We start from the raw sequence: 25,197 nt of genomic DNA, 5'->3' as shown, positions 1-25,197 counted from the left end.
AAAATCAATAGAATTTTAATTGTATTAAATTTGATATTTATGTTTTTTTTTTTAGTTAATTTAGATGTTTAATAAACTCTAATTATTTGACATAAGCAAATTATTTATAATTAGGTAAAAAAAATCTTGTTACCAATAAAACATATTCTTATGTAATAGATTTGATCTAGTAGTAAAATCATTAAAAATATATTTTTATATATAAAATATTAAAAAAAAAGAAAAAAAAAAAAGGAAAAAGTAATGCATGCCAAGGGATTCAATTAAGATGCCATTCCTCTCTCGTTTTACTAAAACAATAAAAAAGAATAATGTTAACTGGAAGTAACCGGAAAAAGAAGAAAAAATAAATAAATAAAAAAAGGAAAAAGCAATGCCTTTTTCTTTGTTTCAATTTTATATCGCTTATCATTTTCATTATTACTATGAAAGAATTATCTAGTTTATTTTATTATACCATTATCTAAGTGCGGAGTGAGGTGGCAAAAAAAATATTATAGCCTCAACGCCAAGATTACAAAAGAAGGGAAAAAAAAAAAAGAAAAAAGAAAAAAGAAAAAAAAAAAAAGAAGATAGATAACAAGAAGAAGACAACACTTTCAAGCAAAAAAAAAAAAAAAAGATATGAAGAAGACAACACATTTATATGTTAGGTAAAACTAAGCTGTCAAATTAAATTTAATGGCATATTTTTCTGCTTCTAGACAACAATCATGCTCCTTTCCATTGAGAAATGATTAATTGCACAAGTAGACGTAAACGAGAAGGTAAATGTACAGGTCCAGCATATATAACTAAATATTATATATTAACATAAATAATAACCCAAATAAAATTCAAATACCAAAAAATGACAAAAATCTAAGAAGAAAAGTATGAGGATTAATTTTCTGTACGTTTGGCCCCTTTCCTTTTTTTTCTTTTTTTCTTTTTTTCTTTTTTTTTTTCAATCCGAATTGTAAATACTCAATCCAATAGATCATATAGACCTTGTTATCAACAAAAGAATATTAAAAAAAAAACAATTGAATTCAAGAATTATGAATAGTCAATCCAATAGATCAAATGGACCTTGTTATCAACAAAAGAATATTCAAAAAAAAAAAAAATTCAAATAAAACATGCTTGAATATTAATATTTTTAGTGTTGGTAAAAACAAATACACACCGGCAGGAACGAAAAAGCAGAGAATCCACATCTGAAAAGAAAAACAAACAGAGAGGATCCACTTAAAAGGTAAATAAAATCTACTGCACAACAAAAAATATCAGAATTTTTGATAAAGTAAACAAGAAATCAATATTATATATATATATATATATATATACACACACATGCAATCAGACTCTCAACCACCCTCCACTCTCTTTTTTTTTTTTTTTGTATTTTTCTGAAGAAATAGTTCTTTAAAGCATTGCATTTCTCTGTGCTTTATCGCTAGGCTCTTCTTCATTTGTGATTTCATTATCAGCCAAAGTAGTTTCACCTTCTTCAGGTGAGTCATCAATAAGAACCATGACTTACTGTATTTTTCATTTCCTTACCCTGTTTCAACCCTCTAAATCATTCAGTTTCGTAAGCAGAGAGAATTAAATCTTTCAATTTTGTTTTTCGCATATTTCTTGTTTTCCAAATATAGTAAAGGAAAAAAAAAAAAAAAACACGATTAAGCTTGTGATCTTCATGATCAATTTCAGCTCATTTCGCTAAAAGGCTCTGTTTTGTTTCATAGAAAATACTTTTTTCTTAAAAAGATTTTCCTGAACTTTCTTTGTCTTTGATGTAGATAAGTGCTTGAAATGAAATATATTTCTGTTCTTCTACGTACAGGGAATGCATAAATCTCCTAATTAATACTTGAAATCCATTTATTTAGATTTTCAAAGAATATACATATATATATATATATATGTATTTAAGATTGATTGCTTTTTTTTCCCCACTACTACATTATTAGCATATTTCTTGTCTATTAATAGAAAAATTAACATGTTCATATATTTCATTCTTTTTGAAGTTTTTCTAGAAAGGGAATTTATTTATATATTTATTTCTGTTTTTGATTCAGGATTACCATATTTGGATAATTACCAGGCAAGATGGAAAATGATTTGAAAGAAGGAGAAGGTGAAAAAGAATTTCCCTGTGATTCTTCTCTAAACAAGGTATCTTATGCAGTGTGAAGGGTGTGCATTCACTATACAATATTTTTGTTTCTTGAAATGCCTATAATTCATTTTATCCATATTTTGTAACACTAATTTTATCTATCTTTTTATTTTTTATTTTTTATTATTCTTATTAAAAGTATCCACCTCTAAAAGCTTTTTGCATTTTAGAGAAGGTTTCTTCCAAAAATCATTTATTGTACTTTCATTTTTTGGGCCTTTAGTCTTTTTACCTAACCAAGAGAGAATAAAGTATTTATGGGTCCAAAAAGAACATGCCTCACACGTGGAGATCCACTTATAAAACGTTTACATCCAAAAGGTTTTTACTTTTATGGAGAGTGGTGCTTTAACAAAGTCCAATTAACATGGTGTCGGACTCCTACCCAGCTAATAAGAGCATCTCTAATAGGAATGCTGATTGTAAGAATTAATATACCATATAAGCTTAGACATTATCTACTTCTAAAAGCATATGATTCATTTAGCATGATAAATATTGGATTTCTTAAAATTAATTTTTGACAAGGGAGACATTGTAAATTTATTTTTAATCATTTATAATAATTTTTCTTTAGTTGATGTCTTTAATATATGGTTTTTCAAATATAAATACGAGTAATTTACCAACTAAAATAATCACCCTTAATAAAGACATGATAAATTTAAGGTAAAACACAAGGATAAACATCCTCTTTCATGGTAGCCACAAAAACTTCTTTCATATTTCTTTATAGAGTCAAATGGCTAATGAATGAACACTCCCACCTTTATTTGGGTGATCTTTGTTCTTGACTAAACATTTGAAACCATCACATTATAATTAATCTTATGTTTTATGATTTAATAGTTACTGTAAATCTTAGCATGATACCATCAGTCAAAAAGTTTTAAATATTGGCTAGGCAATTAGGGTACTTTGAAAACGTTTTCTGCTTTCGAAAACAGAAAACGGTTTTCTAAACACATATGTTGTTGTTTGGCCATGAGTTTTTGAAAACAAGTTGGAACATTGCTTTTATTTCTAATTTTTTTTGCTTTGAGTATTGTCTAGCACATAGTTATATAGTATGTTTGTATTACAATCAAACAATTCTTTCAGAATCTAGTTGGTTTTTACAACTAATTTTCTTTACAGCTTCAACTAAAAGTATTTTTCTATGAAATATTAGGTTGATCCTGGGAAGCCTGCTTCACTTACTTGGCAAAGGAAGTTGAATTATAATGGAAATATGCCTTCAGAGTTCAATGTTTCATTTAAAGAGTCAATGCATATGGTATGTCGGTACAAATTTCATTCTTTTTATTATTATTATTATTATTATTTTCCCTTCCAAATTACTGTGTTCAATCTTATATTCAATTATGTTCTAACATAAGTTAGCTAACAAAAACTGAGATGATAAATATATAAAAATGATGTACATGCATGCTTTAATACAACCAGAGAGTTGAAAAAGAAAAGTGATTTAAAAGAAACTAAATAATAAATATACAAAAAGGCAGGTGCATTCACCAAACGAAAAATCTTATAAAAAAAATGAAATAAGTAAAATAAAAAATAAAAAATAAAAATAAAGTAATGTGTAAAAATATAATGCCAATTTATCCAACTTAGAAAAAGAAAAGGTGAATGTGTTGCCCAAAAAACATAACAAATAGTGCTTATATATATATATATATATACATATATATTTGAGTGCATCGTTAATTTTTTCTCCTTTGTTTATATGATTTTTGGAAAAAGATTTCAATGGGGTTTCGATTATGGCGATATGGCAAAGAAGAAGCCGCAAATGGAAGAGTAATTTAATCTCAAACCATTTCTGATATTTTTCATTATTAAGTTTCTTGATTGCTTAGAATTTTTTAATAATCAGCTCAGTTTTTTTTTTTTTTTTTTTAATAATATTTTTCAGCTACCAATATTCGACATGTTCACAAAGAGGTCCGTCACATGTCATCATGGCATTCCTTTAGGTGGAATTGGGTATGTATTTATTTTCTCAGAAAACAAACTGCATATTTTGATTCTGATCTCGGGCCATATATATATATATATATGTATATACACAAAGTGTGGACCTGATAGCAATTATTTGAACACAAATTTTGCTATCTAGTAGATCCAGCTCTATGCTGAAGAATACTGGCTTCTCAGTAGGAATTAATCAATCATTTTTTTTTTTTTTCCCAATGAATGTATCTATTTGCATAGAAATAATCTACTGGAGGTCATCAGGTAGGTTATTATGCTGGATTCTTTACCGCTTTAACCGTTACAAATGCTAATGGGCACCTTTAGAAGTTTGAAAACAGTTAGGCGTCCAGCATATGTTGCCTGATGGCACCCGGTAGATAAAAATTTGTGTATATCAATATCCAACCACATAACACATGAAAGTAATGTAGCTTAATTTATAACTTTTGTTTACTTTATATATATATATATATGTGTGTGTGTGTGTGTGTATAATAAAAAGATGAGCTTTTTATTGCTTACATTTTAGATTCAATCTCTTATAATCTGTGAAAGCATGAAATTTTAGTGCAGGAAGTATTGGAAGAAGTTACAGAGGGGAGTTTCAAGAGTTCCAGCTATTTCCTTTGACATTTGAAGACAGTCCAGTTTTAGCAAACCAGTTTTCTGTGAGTTTTTAATGTTTCAAACAAAATTTACGATACTCTCAGAATAGTACTCCTCACTCACAAGCATGTGGCCCCCATATATGCTTGTGAGTGGGAGCCTATGGTGCTCCTGGGGTACTGAAAAAGCATTTAAAGGTGTACAAATATTGGATTTTCTTTACCTCGCACAGGTTTTCGTTTCACGGCCCAACGGTGAGAAGTTTTCAACTGTATTATGCTCAAGGAGCCCGGAGGTGCCAAAGTGAGTATATATGTTTCTCAATGCCTAATCTATTTGGATATTTTAAAAATTTTTATACCATAATCTGAAAGTCCTTGAAAAGCAAGTAACTTAATTTTGTTTGCTTGACTATTGTTTAGAGAAGCTAAATCCCCTGGCATTGAATCTTGGGATTGGAATATGAATGCTGAGAAATGTACATACCATGCTTTGTATCCAAGGGCTTGGACAATATATGATGGTATTATTGCTTTTACTCAGACCAAGATAAGCAAAACTTGGAAGTATTATGGGAAATTTTAGTAAATTTAAATTTCATTTTGCAATGCAGGTACACCTGATCCAGAACTTGAAATTGTTTCACGTCAAGTCTCTCCATTTATTCCCCACAATTACAAGGAAAGCAGTTTCCCTGTATCGGTATTTACCTTCACGGTAGGGCTCAAAAACAGATCAAGCTTCATTGACAATAGAATTGGATTTCCAGTACCTTGTTTTGGTCCTAATTTTATTTTATTTTATTTCCACTTTATCCTTAAATTTCAGCTATCTAATAAAGGAAGAACATCTGCAAATGTTACCTTGAATTTTACATGGGCTGTAAGTTGAAATAACTTTTATATTACTTATGCATTGTGTGTTATCTCTTTTGTGCAAGTGTGCTTGAACATGTGAGATCATTTTGCTTGTTCTTCTCCCTTTCATAATTTTATTTTTTCTAAATGTTCAATTTTATGTTGTTTTAGGCATTATGCAGTCTTTAATTTTATTGTTTTCCTTGGGGTACAAGTATCATTTTTGTATCTTCATACTCCATTTGTAATGTAAATAGATCCTAAAAGTTGTTCACAAACTGGTATGCATTAGAGAAGAAGGGGGGGGGGGGGGAAAGAAGAAGGGAAATTGCTAGCACATCTTACTTTCAAACTTTTCATGTTTTCTAACTGTTCAGAATTCTGTCGGTGGAGACTCTGGAAATTCAGGTCATCACTTCAACTCAAAGATGATGTAAGTTAATATCAGGGCATAGGCTTCTAATATTGAATTCTGTAATTATATTTTATAATGAATTTTGTCTTTCAAATTATGCTGCTTAACTTTTTTCCTGTTAGTACTATAATAACATATCAATGCTTGACTCCTACCAGGACAGAAGATGGAGTGCATGGTGTACTTTTACATCACAAGTAAGTTTTTCTATAAATTAGAGAAATAGGTTTCTCTCTTTTCTATGTTCCATTCGGAGATCCTAATATACATTTGATCAAGTAGATGAACATGTCAAAATCTAAATCATATATGATCTTTCAGAACTGCAAAAGGACACCCTCCTGTTACTTTTGCCATTGCAGCAGAGGAAACCGCTGATGTCCATATCTCGAAATGTCCTTGCTTTGTAATATCCGGTGATTCCCAAGGCATCATCACAGCAGAAGATATGTGGCATGAAATAAAAAAGGTTAGCTAAATTATATTGAAATATGAAAATCATATTAGTTTTGCTACCTAAACATAGAAAGGAGAATTATTCTACCGGTTGTACAGTTTCCACATATGCAGATTGCTTTCTGGTTTGGTTGGATTCTAGTCCTTTAGTCTATATTATCAAATTAGCATGGTATTTTAGACCAGTAACATATTATTCAATCCCAAGCATATCATAGTTATTCATAATTTTCTTGACAAGTTTCATAACTAATGTTAAAAATGAAACATTTCTGCAGTATCTTCTTCCATTAATAGAATCTGTTTTGGACTATGTATCCCATTTTAATTTGCATGGTCATTGATATCCCTTTAAAGATCTTGATTTTTACTTACTTTGATTCTTCTAGTATGGATCGTTTGACCACCTAGATAGCAATGAGAAGTTGATGCCTTCGAAACCAGGATCATCTATTGGAGCAGCCATTGCAGCCTCTTTGAGTATCCCTTCTGGTGCTGCAAAGACTGTCACGTTTTCTCTGGCTTGGGACTGCCCAGAAGTGAGATTTAGTGGAAAAACTTACCACAGGTAGTCTCCTAGTTGCCAAACACTACATTTTGAATGAAGGATTTAGTCGTTTGAGCTTTCAAACTTATACTAACAAGAACTTTGAAATGCAGCCGCTACACAAAATTTTATGGTTCTAATGGAGATGCGGCAGAAAACATTGCACGCGATGCCATCATTGGTAGTATTTGCATATTGATTCTTTAAAATGATTTGATAAAATATGGACATAATATCTGAACACATTGATTCATTTGGAGACCGGTAAATTCTCTCAAATTTTTTTTATTAAGAAAATTGTCTATGAATTCAAAACCAGAACATGCCAAGTGGGAATCCCAGATAGAAGCATGGCAAAGGCCAATTCTAGAAGACAAAAGACTTCCTGAATGGTAAAATTTTTACATGAATCTTGTGCTGAGAAAGTGTAAGAAAATATGTCTGAGTAATCTGAAAATTTCTAAATGGCTATGTGTTTCTCTTCAGGTATCCAATCACTCTCTTCAATGAGCTCTATTATCTCAACGCAGGGGGGACAATTTGGACAGGTACTAATGGAGTTTAAAATCTGCTTGGAAATGCAGTTTTATCTGTTTATTAATCTCCAACTCTTCTCTTTTTCAGATGGATTGCCTCCAATGCAAAGTTTCATAGCCCTTGGCAGGAGAAAATTTTCCATTGATTGTTCTAAATTAAATTCAAAAGATACCATTAACGGTTTACATGAAAATGACACCGCTATACAAATTCTCGAAAGGATGAGTTCTGTATTTGAGCAAATACATACTCCAGAAACAGCAAATCCTGCTTTTGGCACCAGTTTGCTCCAAAGTGATGAAGAAAATATTGGACAGTTTCTTTATCTTGAAGGAAAAGAATACCTTATGTGGAACACTTACGATGTTCATTTTTACTCCTCCTATGCATTGCTCATGCTATTCCCGAAAATCGAACTCAGCATCCAAAGAGACTTTGCAGCAGCAGTGATGATGCATGATCCTGGCCTGATGAAAATCATGAGTGATGGAAAACGTGTTCCACGAAAGATTCTTGGTGCTGTTCCTCATGATATGGGACTAAATGATCCTTGGTTTGAAATAAATGCTTATAACCTATTTAATTCAGCTAAATGGAAAGATTTGAATTCCAAGTTTGTTCTTCAAGTTTACAGGGATATGGTTGCTACTGGTGATAAGAATTTTGCCAAAGCTGTTTGGCCCTCAGTTTATATGGCAATGGCTTTTATGGATCAATTTGATAAGGACGGAGATGGGATGATCGAAAATGAAGGCTTTCCGGACCAGACTTATGATGCATGGCCTGTTACTGGTGTGAGTGCATATTGTGGTGGCCTTTGGTTAGCAGCCCTCCAAGCTGCTTCAGCAATGGCACATGAACTCGGTGATCATGCATCTGCAAATTACTTTTTGGTTAGATATCAAAAGGCAAAAGGTGTATATGACACATTATGGAATGGTTCATACTTCAATTATGACAATAGTGGTGGTAGCTGCAGTGCATCTATTCAAGCTGATCAAATGGCAGGACAATGGTAACCATGGAACACTCATTGGTATCATTTGAAAGTTTCATTTCAAAATTGAAATATCTATAAGTATATGATTGAAAAAAAGTAAAAAAATAAATAATGTTCTTGTGTTTATATGATTTTTTTTCTTTTTTTACCTCTATTTAGTTTGATACTCTTTGTCTGTTATTCCCAATTTTACAATTTCTCTGAAACCAAACGGATTTGGAATAATGTGTTACTGGATTTCATTATGATGTAATAGGTACAGCAGAGCATGTGGTCTGTCTCCAATTGTGGATGAACACAAAGTGAGGAGTGCACTTGAGAAAGTCTACAATTTCAATGTCTTGAAGGTTAAGGGTGGTTCACGTGGAGCAGTGAACGGGATGCTGCCGGATGGAAGAGTTGACATGACTGGAATGCAATCGAGAGAAATTTGGCCTGGTGTAACATATTCTGTTGCTGCTACAATGATTCAAGAGGGAATGGTGGACATGGCATTTCAAACTGCAGCTGGTATTCATGAAGCAGCCTGGTCTCAACAAGGTCTTGGGTAAGTAGATGTTTATCTGCTTCTGTATCAGAAATTTACTATATCAATTTTGACACTGAAATATGCAGAATTTAGGAGAGTAGCATATCATAACAAAGGATTTAAATTAAAAAAAAAAGAAGAAAATATCAATTTAAGGCTAGAAACTAGAATGCAGCAATAAAGATTGTAACTTTACAAGGGAAATTATATAAAATGCTTACATTTTATTTATTTTAATTGGTAAAAAAATGATTATTTATCTATTTCGTTTCTATATATATATATAAGTTAAGATTATTCAAATCTAAAGATTTGAAAATAAAAAATGGAACACAACCTTGGCTTTAAATTTACTCTAAAGTGTTGGCACCTATGTATGTTATGGCATAAAAAAAATGGTCTTTAGATTTTGAGTTTTTCTTAATATTCATCCGTCTTTACTTTTAATTTACTATGTTGTACAGTGCCTTATACACCAAGTTTGTTATTAATATTATTTTATTTTTTTAATTTTTATTTAACTTTGTTATTTTGGTAACAGTTATTCTTTTCAGACCCCAGAGGGTTGGAATACCGATGACCAATATAGAGCTCTTGGTTATATGAGACCATTGGCCATATGGGCAATGCAGTGGGCTTTGTCAAGTCCCAAACCCCTCAAGACACAAACAAAACTTGAACCCATGGAAGCCCATTTATACTCCACACAACATGCAAGATTTTCAAATGTTGCAAGCGTTTTAAAGTTGCCCAAGGAAGAAGATGATAAAAGCTTCTTGCAGATTGTTTATGATTTCACTTGCAGAAGATTTTTACTCTAAATTTTGTGGTAAATCAAGCACAAAATTGGAGGTATCTTTAAAATAGGAATAGGCAAATTGATTGCATTGCTACAAATTTTTACTACCAAGGCAGATCATGCATTCAGATGGTTTTGTTATCAGTATTCACCAAAAACAAATAGGCAGATGATGTTTTATTATCAATCTCAAATGTACTTTGTCATGCATCTAATTTAATAATTTGTTTTTAGTCCAGGAGGGGGATAATTTATTTAAGTGGATATAGATCCTCTCTTAATTTAATAAGCTTCATATAAGCTTTTAAGAATTTAGAGACAAATTGTCATCAACCCATTGAAAGGTTAAAGATTATTTCTTTTTCTTTTTAATTTCAAAAACTTCCAAATATATTTAATTTTTCAAATATATATTAAATACACAAGTAAATAATGATCAACTACTTATTAATTGCAATAAAATAAAAACAAAACTATGAAATTGGAAATCTTGAAAAATAATAAAATGTGCTTTTAAAAACTGAACACATAAGAATTTGAGAAGAAATATTTTCTGAACCTCCTATTTGAATATAAGTGCACCTTAGAGGTAAAAGTAAAAGTAGATTCAAAAACCTCAAAAAAAAAAAAAAAAAAAGGATGAAAGAAAAAATTCCTAAAATCTGTATAAGTATTAAAAAAAAAAAGCTTAAAAATATAATTTTTCTTCAAAAGGAATAAACATTTAAAAATTTGTACAATCACTAAAGTAATATTTTCAACATAAATAAAAAAAATTACTTATAACTAATGTTATTGGTTTTGTTTTATACTTGGACTTAAAACCATATAACTTTTATATCAAAATACTCTAGGTTAAATTGCACTTTTGTTATCAAAGATTTTTTTTATAAGTATAAAATGTTAAGTATTCAATTTTTTTATATTTTAAAATTTTTTATTAGATAAATATGTTCATGAATACTGTCATTACATTTTTGAAAAGACATTCAAGATTTTTATTTTTTATTTTTATTTTTATCTATGAATCTCTACAAGACAATTTACTCGATTAAGTATTAGTTTAGCTACTGACTGATGATTGGTCTCATCTACTTAATTGAGAATTTGTTTCACAATAATTGAATATAATTTCTACTATCAATGTCATGGGTGTCACGGAGCGAAGTCTTCGTACACTTGAAATTTGAATGATGACGTATACGATCTGTATTGGAATCAATTATCTCTATTCAAATAATGTGGTATATAAGAATAATGGATAATATCCCATGATTTTTTCATGATTTAAATTATGATTTGGTGAATTCAAATTCAAATGACATTGTCATATTCAAAAGCCCAAACGCTCCTATAAATAGCTCTCATTTTCTCCAAGAATGGTATGATAAATCTCTACTATCTCTTCTAAATAGCTCTCATTTTTGACTTAAATGTTGGAGTGTCTTTGGCCGGTACCACACCGATACCCCAAGAGTTTAACTTTGTCTTTGGTTGTGGATTAATAATCTAATAGTGACAAGAATCACAAAAGCAACGATTGATTAGATAAAGTGACAGTTAGTCAGATGGACAAGTAGGTGATTTAATGAACTAGAGGTCAATGAGATGATCAAATTAAAGAAGATATTGGAGAATGAATTTTTTGTATCAATAGAGAGGGATAGTTTAACTAAGTTCAAGAGGGCATTGAGTCATGACAAACTTCATTGGAAATTTTTTGTTCTAACCAACTTTAAAATCAAATATGATTGAAGTTTTTATTTAAAAAAATTAAATTAATTGAAAGAAACTAAATCGTAACATTTAAATAAAAAGTTATTTTAAAAAAAAATTAAGTCATATAGTAATTTTACATATATAATTTTTGTTTTCATAATTGTTTTGTATGTATGTGTTGAGTTATCAATGATAAATTTGGGACCAACTTTCTTGTCAAAATCTGTTATATTTATGAAAATCCATAAAAAGGTAAGATTTAATTTGTACATTTACCAAAATTTTGAGTTAACATTATAAGACAATAAATAATATTACCAATCCAAAATTTTGATTTAAAAAAAAAAAAGAATCAAATTTTAGATAGATTTTTTTTTTTTTTGGGTTTGAAGAGAGATAGATCTTCTTTTTAGCTATACTTACATAATACCAATATAATGATTAAAAAAAAAAAAAACCCACTTACAAAATAGACTACCAAAGAAAACAAATCCAAGTTTTTTTTTTTTATATTTTATTTTATTTTATTTTTTATGTTAGGGTAATAAAATCACAAAAAGAAAAAAGGTTTAATACACATAGGCACCCTAAATTATTACATGCATTTTGAACTTTACCATGCAAGCTACAAAAAGTATCCTATTGCCCCCCTAAATTATTATTCTTTGTCACTTTAGTCCAAATATACATTTTTCACAAATAAATTTTATAAAATTAATTATACACAATCAATGTAAAAATCTATTATAAAACAATTTTATTTGGTTTTTTTTATTATTTTTGATTGTGTATTTGACAAAACTTGTCAAATATATTAGACAAAATGAAATGATTAGACTAATATAGAAGAAAAGCACATTTATAAAAGGCTATTTGTATATAAAAAGGGTTTTGGTAGCAATGCCCCCTGAACTTTCATTGAATTTGCAAATTTCATCCTGACTTTCATGTTTAGCACCTATACCCCCTGACATTCACATTTTTTGGTAACAATGTTCAAGCTCCTTAACACTGTTTCTATTTGGTTGTTAAATGTCAATGTGCCTGGCACATGATTTGCTTTCTCATGGGCATTTTCTATATGAAAAACGACGTAAACCACATAATGCATAATTTGGATAGCTGTTTGGTGCAAATAAAGGAGAGAAAAAGAGAGAGGTGTCAAGATTTGAGGATTAGGGCTTACAAATCCAAACCACGATCTGAGAAAAGTTTGTTTAAAAAAAAAAAAATCACTGGTGTAAGCAAAGAAGAGATTTCATTAGTTGAAAGAAATTTGTTGCTGTTTTGCTAAAGATTTAACATCTGGTATTGATGGTTATGTTAAAGTAGATGAAGGAAGTTGCTACATACTGTAAGTTGAAAAAATTTGTTGTATTTCATTGTTTTATGGGTTAGATTAGCGTTTTTATGTTATGCAATTGTATTGTTATTTATGGATTTAGATTTATTGTGTTTCAGTTGACAAAATTTATTAAAGTTTTTCATTAAATTGTTTTCTGTGGGTCTTACAGTGTGATTGAAAAAAGTTGAAATTTGTGTAAATATGTTTTTAATGGTACAATAGTCATGGAATCTAGGTTTTAGTTACCCTATTGTAGAAATATCTAGGTTGTATGGTGAATGAAGTTGATGCTCTGTGCTTCGTGTTTTTGCTTTGTTTTTCTGTAAGTGGTTATTGTTTTTTTGCTTTGTGGTCTCAAATTTGTTAGTTTATTTAGGAGTTAAAATTTTTATGCGTATATTTTGTTTAAGGTGTGGTCCACTTTGATTGTATTTTTTATTAAATACATTTGTCTTTTCGTCCATTTGTTTAATAAATAGATTGCTTGATCCTTTGTTGTTATATGGTCCTTTGCTGTTGTGTGGCATAACAAATGATAATGATGATTCCTTAATTAATTATTTTGGGGTTTGATTTTTTTTTTTTTTTTTTGTGTTTAGTTAAGTATCTTGTTGTGTGGTCTATTGTATACGGTTTTTGGCATGTTTAATATCTATTTAGTTTAGTTAAGGTGATAACTATTGTAGTTGTGTTTTGACTTGTATATTTTTGTTTACTTTATTTTATTATTCTCATACATCCAGCACCTGAATATGACGAGTTTATAGTTAGGTTTCACTATGGAGGTGACATCTATTATAGGATAGGAAAACCAATGTACTTTAGTGGGACTGTAGACTACTTTATCCGAATTAACCTAGAATATATGTCCATGCTTGAGTTGAAAGTAATGGATAAGATTCTAGGTTATAAAGAAAAGAAGTTGCTATTTTATGCCAAGATACTAGGACATTCAATGATTTGATATATATTGCATTGGATGACATTATTTATCAGCTTGATGTTACACCACCTGGAGATAAGATCATTGAAGTGTATATAAAAGAGTGTTGAGACCATAAGAACTTAAAGTGGATGCCAAAATCAAGTGATAACGGTGAGGAGGTTTCAAATGAGGTGGTTAATGGTTAGGGGTTCCACAGGATATGAGGTTATTAATAGTTAGGGTACATCAAAGGTTAATAATGTAAGGGATGATGAGGAGATTGGTACTAACACTTTTGGACATAATGATTTTTTGTTTGACACATAAGAACCACCTACACAAAAACCTAACTTTGTATCTGGCCAAATTGAAACATATATCCTTGACCAATCTAAAACAGATATACATGCCCAAACTGAAATCCATATACATGCCCAAATTGAACCCACAGACCTGCCCAAACTAAACCCTATGTATCTATCCAAAATGAACTTGAAATACAATTTAGACCTCAAAATGAGGTAGTGAATGATGATGATCTTGACTTTATGGATGAGGATTATGAATAGTCTAATGATGATGGCATGTTTTCTAGTAATAGGGATTTTGATGAGTTTAAGGTTCAGAATAATAATGTAGCGGGAGGGACCGGTTATGTTGAGAGTGGTGATAAAAAGGACCATGATGACCTTGTTAGTGACTATAATGCAGAGTTAGATGAAGATGCTAGAGGGAATGGAAAGAGGAAACAAAAGTTTCCTCATTTCAATATTGCAATTAATATGGAAAACCCCTGTTTTAGTGTTAGAATACTATATGTCAATGTTAATGAGTTTAGAAAAGCTATGGGAAGTATGGAAATAGGAAGCACAAGTATTTAAAGTTTAAGAGTAATGATAATGACAAGGTAAGGGTTGTTTGCAATGGAAAACCCAATTGCAAATGGGTGGTATATGCATCTACTATTGATGGAACCACATTACAAGTTAAGACCTTCAATGATGAATGCAACTGTGAATTATTCTTTGATAAAAAATATATATATATAACATATTCAAGTCTAGCCAGTACCTATAAAAATAGGTTTAGACAATATTCAAAGTGGGTATTTGGTTCCTTCAAGGAAATAATACAATTGGATTTTATGGTAAAGGTTGACAACTGGCAGTATTATAAAGTTAGAAAGAAAGCAAATGACAAAGTAAATGGTTCTATTTTTCACCAATATAATAGATTGTTTGACTATTGTGAAGAGTTGAAGACTATTAAAAGAAATTTAAGGCCCTTCAAGGAATCCTATTTTCCAAAGGATTTATGTGTGTTTGGAAGCCTGTAAGAAACAATCAAGGAAGGGTGTAGACCGTGAATAGGTCTAAATGGCTATCATATCAAACGCCAACACCCAGGTCAATTGTTGGTTGCCATTAGAATTGATGGAAACAATTCCTTGTCTCTAATTGCATATCTAGTAGTTGAGTTAGAGAACACTATGAAATGACATTGGTTCTTGGAGCTGTTACTAAAGGATGTTAACATCATTAATTTTCATGGATGGTGTTTCATCATTGAAAAGCAAAAAGCTATAATTCAAACCCTTGATGCATTGATGCTATATTTTGAGCACAAATACTATGTAAGACATCTTTACAACAACTTTAAGCTTCAATTCAAGGGTCTTCTATTGAAGCAAATAATATGGAATGTTGCCAAGGCCACGACAATACCCAGGTGAATTTTTTTTCCTTAGACATCTTATGTATGTTAACATTTAAACTTGTTGACATTGATTTGTTCATATTGCAATTATTTGTTAGATGTTGTTTATTTTCCTGTATTATATAAGTTTAAAGCACAAATAAAAAAAATGAAACAACTGTCAGATGCAATAAGGATCAAAGGAGATTTATCAATGGTTATTAGATAAGGATTCGAAATTGCAATTTAGATCCCACACTCGAGAATGAGATTAAATGTAATATACTATTGAACAATCTATATGAATCCTTTGATGGAGCTATCATGGATGCTAGAGACAAACCATTGGTCACATTGCTTTGAAAAGTCAGATTATATATCATGTAGAGGATGAATAACAAAAGAACAGGAGTGAAGAAGTGGCATGGAGATATTTCTCCAAAGGTTTCCAAGATTTTATAGAACAACAAATCGGATTCAGTATATTACATCACAACATAGGCTGGTGATAACAAATTCGAAGTTAGAATGGCAGATGAGATGCTATTGTTGATTTGGAAGTAAGATTTTGCTTTTATAGGAAATGAGACCTAAGTAGTATTCCATAGCCATGCATGTTTAATTATGTTCATCATGGGGGTTTAGATGTAGTGATTATGTTGATACCTGCTATAATAAAGAAGCTTACATGAAGGCATATGGCCCAATTGTACATCCCAATAATGGGTTAGAGTTGTGGCAAAAATCTAATATAGCACTAGTTGAGCTACCAACATATCATAGATAGCTAGATAGATCCAAAAAACTTAGAAGAAGAGAATCAATTGAACCTCCATACCCTACCAAAGATGCCAAAAAAGAATAATGTCACAATAACATTTTCTAATTGTGAAGAAGATCCACAATTATAGAACCTACAAGAGACTTGTAACTAAAGCAAGTCGTGGGAGAAGGAAAGTTAGAGTAAATACACATTCTTATTTATATAATTATTTCCATTGCCAGTTTGTTTAACTTATTTATTTTATATTTCTTTTAGATGAAAAGAGGCAGTGGTAGATCTACACAAAGTTATGGACATTCTGAGGTGAATGAAACTGGTTTTAATCTGATTATGACACCAGAAGAACATGCTGGAGTAGCAAGTGGAGGAGTATTTGCTCAGGATCCAGTTGGAGCAGCAAGTAGTGGAGTAATGAACTGGTTAAATCTGTAAGTGAATGAGCAACAATTGGAAAGGACAGAGGAAAAGGTAACAAAGGCATAGGTAGAGGCAACAAAGTCTAAATAAGTGAATGATCTGTTAATGAATTAGAACTTCCATCAACATCTCCAGCAGCGCCTTCAACAGTAGTTGACAAAGGGAAATAGCCAATTCAATGAAGCATATGATTCTTATGGGTTGTTTTTTTGTTAACTTTTTAAGTTACTTTATTTAAGTTAACTTTATGCATTGTTGTCTATTTTACGTTATTGTGTTTACATGTATACAACTATTTTTAAAACTATCGAACATATGAAATGGAAGTTAATTTAGCATGTTAAAAATATGTTTTTACTGTATATAAAATATTAATCGTATGTGATCAGTGATATAGTTTTCAATATTGCCAAAATTCTCTTTATGCTAGTTTTCAATATTGCCAAAATTCTCTTTATGCTATATATATGCACCATAAACCATATAGAGGGCATAAGTACAAATCGAGCGAGTTTTAAAAAAAATTAAAGTATTCCTGCAAGACTAATAGAAGTTCAAGGGGTGAATCTGTCAGAAATAAAAATTCATGGTATTAAATAGTTAAAGAAAAAAAATATTTTTTTCTAATGAACAAGAGTCATCCAACACTAATAGTGGCATACAGGCTTACATAATTGGCAAACAAACACAACAAACAATATGCTATTTAAATGTGTATTTATTGAATAATCCTTCATTCACCTTATATAAACTATTAGATATCAACATTTTGAAAATTTTACATTCAGCATTGTTACCATAAAAATTTAACATTCCCTTACATAAACTACTACACATTACATTAAACATCTCAGCAATGACAACTTTAACCTACTAGCTTTTCATATGCAAAATAGAGCCTTTGTTGCAATTCCTAACTATCTTCATTATCAATATATAACATAAAGGCAAACCACAAATTCTTCTCTCTACTTCTGATTCTTGTATTGTCTCCCTCCAATTTGTTCTTACTTCTCAACAAGCCAGGTATTATTTTCTTCAAACGATCGCAGAGTAGTGGATCATACCAAGCAAACACAGCATATCTATTTTGCAAATCATAACCTTTAAATTCACCATGCTAAACATGTATGTATACTCTATACTAGATAGTGCATTTATATTTACATGTGTATAATGGATGCTAATGCATGTCTCATATTTGTTTAATTTATTGCAGTGGGTGTACATACACATGCACTAAATTTCTTTTAGATTGCTGAAAACATGAATGCTTTAGTGTATAGCCATGGCCTTCAAGAAGACTCAAGCAAGTTGATGATTAGTCTTTCATTTATATATCGTTTTGGTTTAGGTTGGATAAATATACTCTTTTCAAGAGGCTAATGCAACAACCTGTGTGTACAAGTAAGGGCACCAGCAGGCTACTTAGTGTCTAATACCACATCGCCAGAGTATAGATCAAGGGATTGTTCAAATGTAATTATTAGTCACTCTCATAACTCTAAATCTTTTTCAAAATTGTTGGCTTTAAGGTTCGATAGAACTCTGAAGTTAAGCGTGCTCAAGTGAGAGCAATTATAGAATGAGTGACCTCTTGGGAAGCTGACTTTTTGGGACACTTTGAACAAAAATACCCATATCGAATGTGGTGGCTAAATTGGAGACAATATCGACAGAGGGTGATAGGTTCTCCAATAAACACGGGGCTTTACAAATGATATCAAATCTTGTATCTGGCCAAAAGTGTGTCAACAAGGACATTGCGCCCTAAGAGAGGTGGATTATGACGGCACGTGTAGGCAGGTGCAGGGTAATGGCAGGCTACCTGATGTCCAATCCCATGTCACCTGGATGTAGATAAGGGGATTGTTCAAATATAATAATAGTCATTCTTATAATGCTAGGCCTTTTCAAAGCAGTTGGCTTCAAGTTTCGAAAGAATTTCGAAGTTAAGCATGCTTAGACTAAAGCAATTTTAGGATAGATGATCTCTTGGGAAGCTCGGAACAAAAAACACATACTGAGTGTGATAACTAAATTGGGGACAATATCGATAAAGGGTGACAGGTCCATTAGAATTATACTAAAGTGCATTGAGGACAATATCACCAAGTGTAATGACTAAATTGGGGATAATATCAATATAAAGTGATAGGTCCACCAGTAGAGATGGAGTTTTACACTAAAATGCATTGGGGACAATATCAATAGAGAATGATAAGTCCACCAGCAGAGTTAGGACGTTATGCTAAAGTGTAGGAGATGAAGCTAAATTGCAAAAAAATGTAATATTTCATTTACATTGTCACATTTAACTTTTTATTAATTTTCAAATATCCTGTTTAATTCTAAATCACAAAAACCAAAATGAAATATTGTCAAAAAACAATAATTAAAACTCAATAAAATTTTTAACCATAACCTGGAACCTAACCATAACCCATAACCACAAGTATGTCCAATTGGATTACCAATCAACTAAACATTCCAATATGTTCATTACCTAATTGAATTGAAAAAAAAAAAAAAAAGATGAACGAAAAATGTAGAAATTTGAGGATTCTAACTTTTTCACAACTGAAGAACCTCTTTCCAAGATTTCTACCCATCTATGAGGTTTTTTACACGACAAGTTGTCTATAATAGCACATCATCTCTTTCATTCCTTAATCCATTTGTGATCTAATCCGAAACCTTAAAATTTTCAACCTTTTTTCATTCTCCTTTTTGGCCTTCGATTTCAGAATTGGAATTTCTCAATTTCATTTTGCTCTAAGCCACATATCTTAACATCTCTCTCTTTCTCTCTCCATTGTTGGCACCAAACAACAATATAAAATACCTAAATTATCCAGTGTGGTTTACATTGTGTTTCATGTTGAAAATGCCTCAGAGAAAACATATTATGTACCGGACACGTGATATTTAACAATCAAATAGAAATGATGTTAAGGAGCTTGAGCATTACTACCAAAAAACATTAATGTTAGGAGGTATAGATGCTAAATATGAAAATCAAAGTTCAATTTTCAAATTCGATAAAAGTTTGATATTAATGTAAAAAAAATCTATATAAAATAGTATAAGATGATAAAAGTGGAATTAACCCAACAAAATAAAAACCTAAAAAAAACTTTGAGATTACAAGAAAGGGTAAATCTGTCATTTAAAATATTGCTTCTTGTATACTTTCTCTTTAAAGTGAAAATTCCACGTGGCAAAAAAAGGGTCTTTCAGAAAGAGTGGTCGAAGAAGTATTGGATTGGTGTTCAAAGAGTTTTTCAGAGTTTTATTTGTTTTTCCCAGTTTTCTGATTCAATCTTTCTCTACCAAGCGCCGTAGACTCTCTCTCTCTCTCTCTCGCTATTATATCTCTGACTCTGAGCTTCGACGATTCTCCTTCTCTCTCTAAGCCCTAAACCTCTCTTCCTTCTATTCTCTCTCGCGGCCTAGACCTCTAATTCTGCGCTCTGCGCTCGGTAAGTCTTCCTTCTTTCTCTCTCTATAGAATTATAGATCTCTCTCTCTCTTTCTCTCTCTCTCTCTCTATCAGTTCCTGTTTTCGTTGAATTGATTCTATGTTAGTCTATATTGTAATTAGCAGCATCTATATTTGGCTTTTTTCCGAGGGGTTTTACTAGGGATTGAATTGGTTCGATTAGGAAAGTTTCTGCCAATTGTACCAACCTGTTAAAACGCCAATTTGATTAAGATTGATGGACGATGAATCTGAACTTTCGATTTTTTTTGGTTGCTTTTTTATGCCCAAAATTGTTGATTATGTATTTCATTATTTATTTGTTTTGTAAAAACCAGAAAAGTTGTTGTTAATAATCTGCTTAAACAAGGGCTTAGTTCTGTTTTGCCATTGAGGTTCACAAATGGGAGGGGCAGGTGCATCTGACGCCCTGTCTTTAGTCGTGTACAACCCCAACTTAAGTAATTCAAGTTATGTTTTTTTCCCTTTTTTTTTTTTTTTGGGGTTAAATTTTAGTTTAATATCCTTTTATTTTGTGAATAGCATAAAAAATATTTTTATTTTTATTGTTGATCTTTTTTCGATTGTCTCTGGTGTTTGTTAATTTCTGTCTTAACTCCAATGCCTCAACTAGGTTCTTTTGGAGGTTGAATTTTGTATTGGCCAGATGTGTTAGAATTTAATGGTCTCAATTATATAGGCCTACGTATGGGTTGTTTAAAAAATTATGGAGCATGGGCGTGGTACAATAGGAGGGAGGGGGAAAAAAAAAAAAGAAAAAAAGAAAAAAAAAAAAAAAAAGAAGTAGAATTCTGTTCTTTGCAATGATATAGAAGTAGTCTATAAGCATTGAACTTGCTATTTTACCAAATAAAACTTTCATATCTACGACTGATATTGTTTTTATGCATTCAATTTAGAAATGAAGCTGCTTATTGTTCATATTAATATTATTATGTTGTGAAATGCAAGTTCAGTATTAAATTTCTATTGCAAGTCAAGCTTATGTTAATAGGCCTTATTGCCCCTTGTTATTGCTGTCATATTATTCAATAAATTATTTTTCTTCATAGTTTATTGTTTTATTACGTGAATGTAGTCTGTAGTCAAGATAACATTCTAGAAACTGATCTATTATGTACTTGTGCCTCCTGCTGCTGCAGTTTGCTTGCCAATTTGTGGCTGGGTTATATTCTTGTGTGTTGTGACTGCTGTCTCATGTTTTGTTTTTGGTAATCTCAAAATAACGTCTTTAAGGTCTTGGATGGAAGTTGTGTGTTTGTAAGTGCTGCTGTTTTCTTTTAACTAGTAGCTGTTATTATTTTATTTATTTATTTATTTTAGGTGAGTAACTAGCACATCTTGAACTGTTCTTGTTGGGGCATTGATGGATACATGAATTGTAAGTCAGCTGTAATTATGTTATTTATATGTTTTTCATTATCTTATTTTTGTTGTTTAGAGAATCAAACTAGCTGTCGGTGACAACACAGAGCCTCTCAACCATGTACGGATCAAGAGGGTAAGCAGAACAGTTATTTTTAAAATTTTTTTGCTTTATGGAAAGTCATGTGTAAGGTTGCTAATTTTCTTGTCAATACTTTAAATGGTGAAATCATGTTTGTGGTTTGCTATTTTGGATATAATTAGAGATTATGTGAGAAAGATATAGACAAGAAACTACAGGGGAAGAGAATATGTGTGATAGAATACACTACTACTTTTAATAAGGATATAACTGAATCTATTCTACTACATGAATGCACCATTTTCTCCAAACTTCATAAACAATATAAAGTGTCTTACAGAATTTGAGGACTTGGTCCTCTCAAATAGTGTCAAGTGAATATCAAGATGGAAATGTAAATGCTAAACAGAAATTGCAAATGATGTATACTATTACTAAATATCAATTGATTGGTCCAATAGATTTACTGTTATGCTAATCTAAAAAGCAATCATTGACAAGCTCAAGAATTTTTAATGAGAAAAATTCCTATGAAGGAGAGAGAAACATTTGAAACTTTTTGGATGGGTTCGTCTATCAAAATCTCTCTCTAAGGAAGTGAGGTCTGACAGCTATTTCTAGCAATGGTCACAAAAAGGTTATAATTCAAATTGACAAGTTTTGACTTTAAACAGATTTGTAAAGAAAAATCTGGAAAAAATAAAAAGAAAAAAAGAAAAAAAGAAGAAGAAAATAACTTGATAGAATACAACTCAAATGACTTTTGTGAATGAATATGCTAAAAAGCAACCTGGAACCAACAATTTTGATGGATCTTATTTGCTGATGCTGTTTTTGTTTGTAATGTGTTGGTTAAAAGTTCTATTTTTAGCATGTGCCTTGGAAAGGATTAAATTTCTTTAATGGATTATAACAATCAAATGAAAGAACAATATGTGGACCAAACTCTTTACATAGGTTTATTTAATGTGGGTATATTGACTTTTGTTTTTGTTTCCTGCCCTAGCTAAATATAATTGTGCTTATGCTTGTTATTTGTTGAACAATCCTGTAGAACTTCTGAACAATTACTTCTAATCGTTTATTTTCCCCATAAATAATTTAAAGGTCCTATATGAACTTGCTAAAGTTAGTTTCGTTCAAGATTCAATATATCAGTGGTTTAAGCATAATACTCCATAAGTGTATTGTTATGATGGCATAGTTAATACACTACATTTTTGGATCTCAACAATTTTTCCTATTTTGAAACAGAGAAACAGATAATAGTTGAACAATATTTTTGAAACCTGATAAAATTCATATACTATGTGCTTAAATGCTCAAATTTTTTATTGTGACATCATTGGCGACGGTTGCAACTGCAGTGTTCTGTAAATGTTGTTTTATTGGATTGTTTTTCTCAACAAAGGGTTCTCATGTGTTTGTTGGTATAACTGTATAAGTGGCAACACTTAAATGCAATTCAGAGTTGATTTTAAGACAATCCACATCAGGCCAACACACAAAGTCATGTGCACAGAATACAGTTCCAAAATGATGACCAATTTAAGTAACCTGCTGGAGTTAATCGAATAAGTTTTCTTGCAAAACTGAAATGGTGACTAATATCCTCCTACTTAAGAGAATTATGTTATTTTCCAAATATCTAATTAATTGTTATTTTGCTTGTGATGAGTTGTTTATGTGACTCTGATATAACTTTTTTAAATCCAAGTTTAGAATATTGTTTTGTTTTGCTTCTCCTTTGACCGAATATGACAATGCCTTCTCTTGGTAGCGGTACTTGGTTTGTGTCCATCAATATTGATTGCTTTGAATTGTCTATCAACATTATGGTGAATCTTTTTCATATGTTACTATATTTTATGTATGATACTTCCTTATTCCATCTGTTTGCAACTGTAATATCTTGTTGTTAGTGGTTACCTCAATATAGTTTATTTTGCTTCTGCCTGGTAGCATTTATTTGTTCAAACCTTGTTATCAGGAAGGGTAATGCTGTATATTTAACAATGCATCTGGCTTTACTTATATGTTTATTTTAGGGGGCTCACAAATATGATAAGTTGTTTAGAATAACAAAGCTAGGAATTCAGACATTAGGTATCAGGGAAGAGTGGGTTGGGTTTGGTTTTATTAACAGGTTGAGTGGGGGATTTTTTTTTTTTTTTTTTCTGGGTATAAGGGCAATGTTTGGAAGCGGGGGGGTTTCGGACGGGTACGAGGTGGGCTCAAAGAGACAAAGAATGATGGAATCAAATCCGTACTTCGCAGTGAGCAGCAGCACGAGTGGGTTTCAACCTTATGGCTATGGTGCTGGCTTTCATCAGCCTCCTTCCTTTCCTGTGGTTCGTCTGAGGGGGCTACCCTTCAACTGTACTGACATCGACATCTTCAAATTTTTTGCGGGACTAGATATCGTGGACGTGTTGCTGGTCAACAAGAATGGACGGTTCTCAGGAGAGGCCTTTGTCGTCTTTGCTGGATCGATGCAGGTTGAGTTTGCTCTACAGAGAGATCGGCAGAACATGGGGCGCAGGTATGTGGAAGTTTTCAGGTGCAAAAGGGAGGATTATTACAATGCTGTTGCAGCTGAGGTGAACTATGAAGGAATCTATGACAATGACTATCATGGAAGCCCTCCTCCATCCCGGTCTAAGAGGTTCAGCGACAAGGAACAGATGGAGTACACTGAAATATTGAAGATGCGTGGTCTACCCTTCTCTGCGACAAAATCAGATATTGTTGAATTTTTTGGAGAATTCAACCTTGCAGAAGATAGGATACATATTGCATGCCGCCCTGATGGGAAAGCTACAGGAGAGGCTTATGTGGAGTTTTCCTCGGCAGAGGAAGCTAAAAAAGCAATGTCCAAGGATAAGATGACAATCGGGTCAAGGTATGTGGAGCTGTTTCCGTCAACACCAGATGAAGCTAGACGAGCCGAATCCAGATCAAGGCAGTGATCTGGATATGATACATTTTCTAATTGATATCCGTATGTGAAGTTTTTGTTTGGCGACAAAACTTTTCTCTCTCTTTCTTTTGAGGTTTATAGCTAGAATATTTTAGTGATATATTGGTACCTTTTGAAAGTTTATTTGAACCGTGGAGATTAGGAGCATATAGAGTATGTTTACTGGCAGTTACTGCTTTTGTTGGTGCTTATGACTTTCTGTTTCCCTGTTTTCTTTTTTTCTTGGTGACGAAACAGTCTAGCTGGCCATATGACCAAATTGACCGCAGGATTTTAATGAATAAGATTTTTAGGAGCTAAGAGACTTATTATAATTCGTAGTTTAAGAATTTGTCTAGTAGAGTTATCATGAGGATCCATTTTATGAGGTATAGAGGTCAAATTCTGCTAGAGATTAATATTTTGATTTTTTTACTTTTAGGGAAAAAAAAAATGTTTTTTTATTAATTTGTTAAAGAGAGCAAGAAGGGGTCAGTTTGGTAATGTT

General features: G+C 31.4%; 2 protein-coding genes across 10 annotated transcripts; both read left to right on the top strand.

Moving 5' to 3' along the window:
- Positions 1-1,098: 1,098 nt before the first annotated feature.
- On the top strand, positions 1,099-10,134 carry LOC107421441 (uncharacterized). Of its 7 annotated transcripts, XM_048475857.2 has the most exons (21): positions 1,139-1,237; positions 1,443-1,496; positions 2,070-2,166; positions 3,342-3,446; positions 3,917-3,973; positions 4,089-4,159; positions 4,719-4,818; positions 4,989-5,059; positions 5,179-5,279; positions 5,370-5,473; positions 5,585-5,638; positions 5,991-6,046; positions 6,187-6,225; positions 6,350-6,497; positions 6,874-7,052; positions 7,145-7,212; positions 7,351-7,423; positions 7,518-7,579; positions 7,656-8,583; positions 8,825-9,115; positions 9,639-10,134. In XM_048475857.2, the coding sequence occupies exons 3-21, from the start codon at positions 2,101-2,103 to the stop codon at positions 9,916-9,918; spliced, it is 2,853 nt and encodes a 950-aa protein (XP_048331814.2). In that variant the 5' UTR covers positions 1,139-1,237; positions 1,443-1,496; positions 2,070-2,100; the 3' UTR covers positions 9,919-10,134. The 7 variants fall into 7 exon arrangements, with proteins under 7 accessions (XP_048331815.2, XP_048331814.2, XP_048331813.2 ...); XM_048475858.2 differs by lacking the exon at positions 1,443-1,496 and having other exon boundaries at positions 1,099-1,237; XM_048475856.2 differs by lacking the exon at positions 1,139-1,237 and having other exon boundaries at positions 1,340-1,496.
- A 9,905-nt stretch (positions 10,135-20,039) lies between these two features.
- Positions 20,040-24,901, top strand: LOC107435961 (uncharacterized). Of its 3 annotated transcripts, none has more exons than XM_048475843.2 (3): positions 20,040-20,263; positions 21,725-21,784; positions 23,919-24,901. In XM_048475843.2, the coding sequence occupies exons 2-3, from the start codon at positions 21,768-21,770 to the stop codon at positions 24,697-24,699; spliced, it is 798 nt and encodes a 265-aa protein (XP_048331800.1). In that variant the 5' UTR covers positions 20,040-20,263; positions 21,725-21,767; the 3' UTR covers positions 24,700-24,901. The 3 variants fall into 3 exon arrangements, with proteins under 3 accessions (XP_048331800.1, XP_048331802.1, XP_048331801.1); XM_048475845.2 differs by having other exon boundaries at positions 20,041-20,263; positions 24,008-24,901; XM_048475844.2 differs by lacking the exon at positions 20,040-20,263 and adding an exon at positions 21,525-21,543.
- Positions 24,902-25,197: the final 296 nt, after the last annotated feature.

The sequence above is a fragment of the Ziziphus jujuba genome, chromosome 5 (assembly GCF_031755915.1).
Source record: "Ziziphus jujuba cultivar Dongzao chromosome 5, ASM3175591v1".
In the NCBI taxonomy this organism is placed as follows: domain Eukaryota; kingdom Viridiplantae; phylum Streptophyta; class Magnoliopsida; order Rosales; family Rhamnaceae; genus Ziziphus; species Ziziphus jujuba.
The sequence above is the reverse complement of the archived record's forward strand: the minus strand, read 5'-3'. Positions and strand labels throughout refer to the sequence as shown.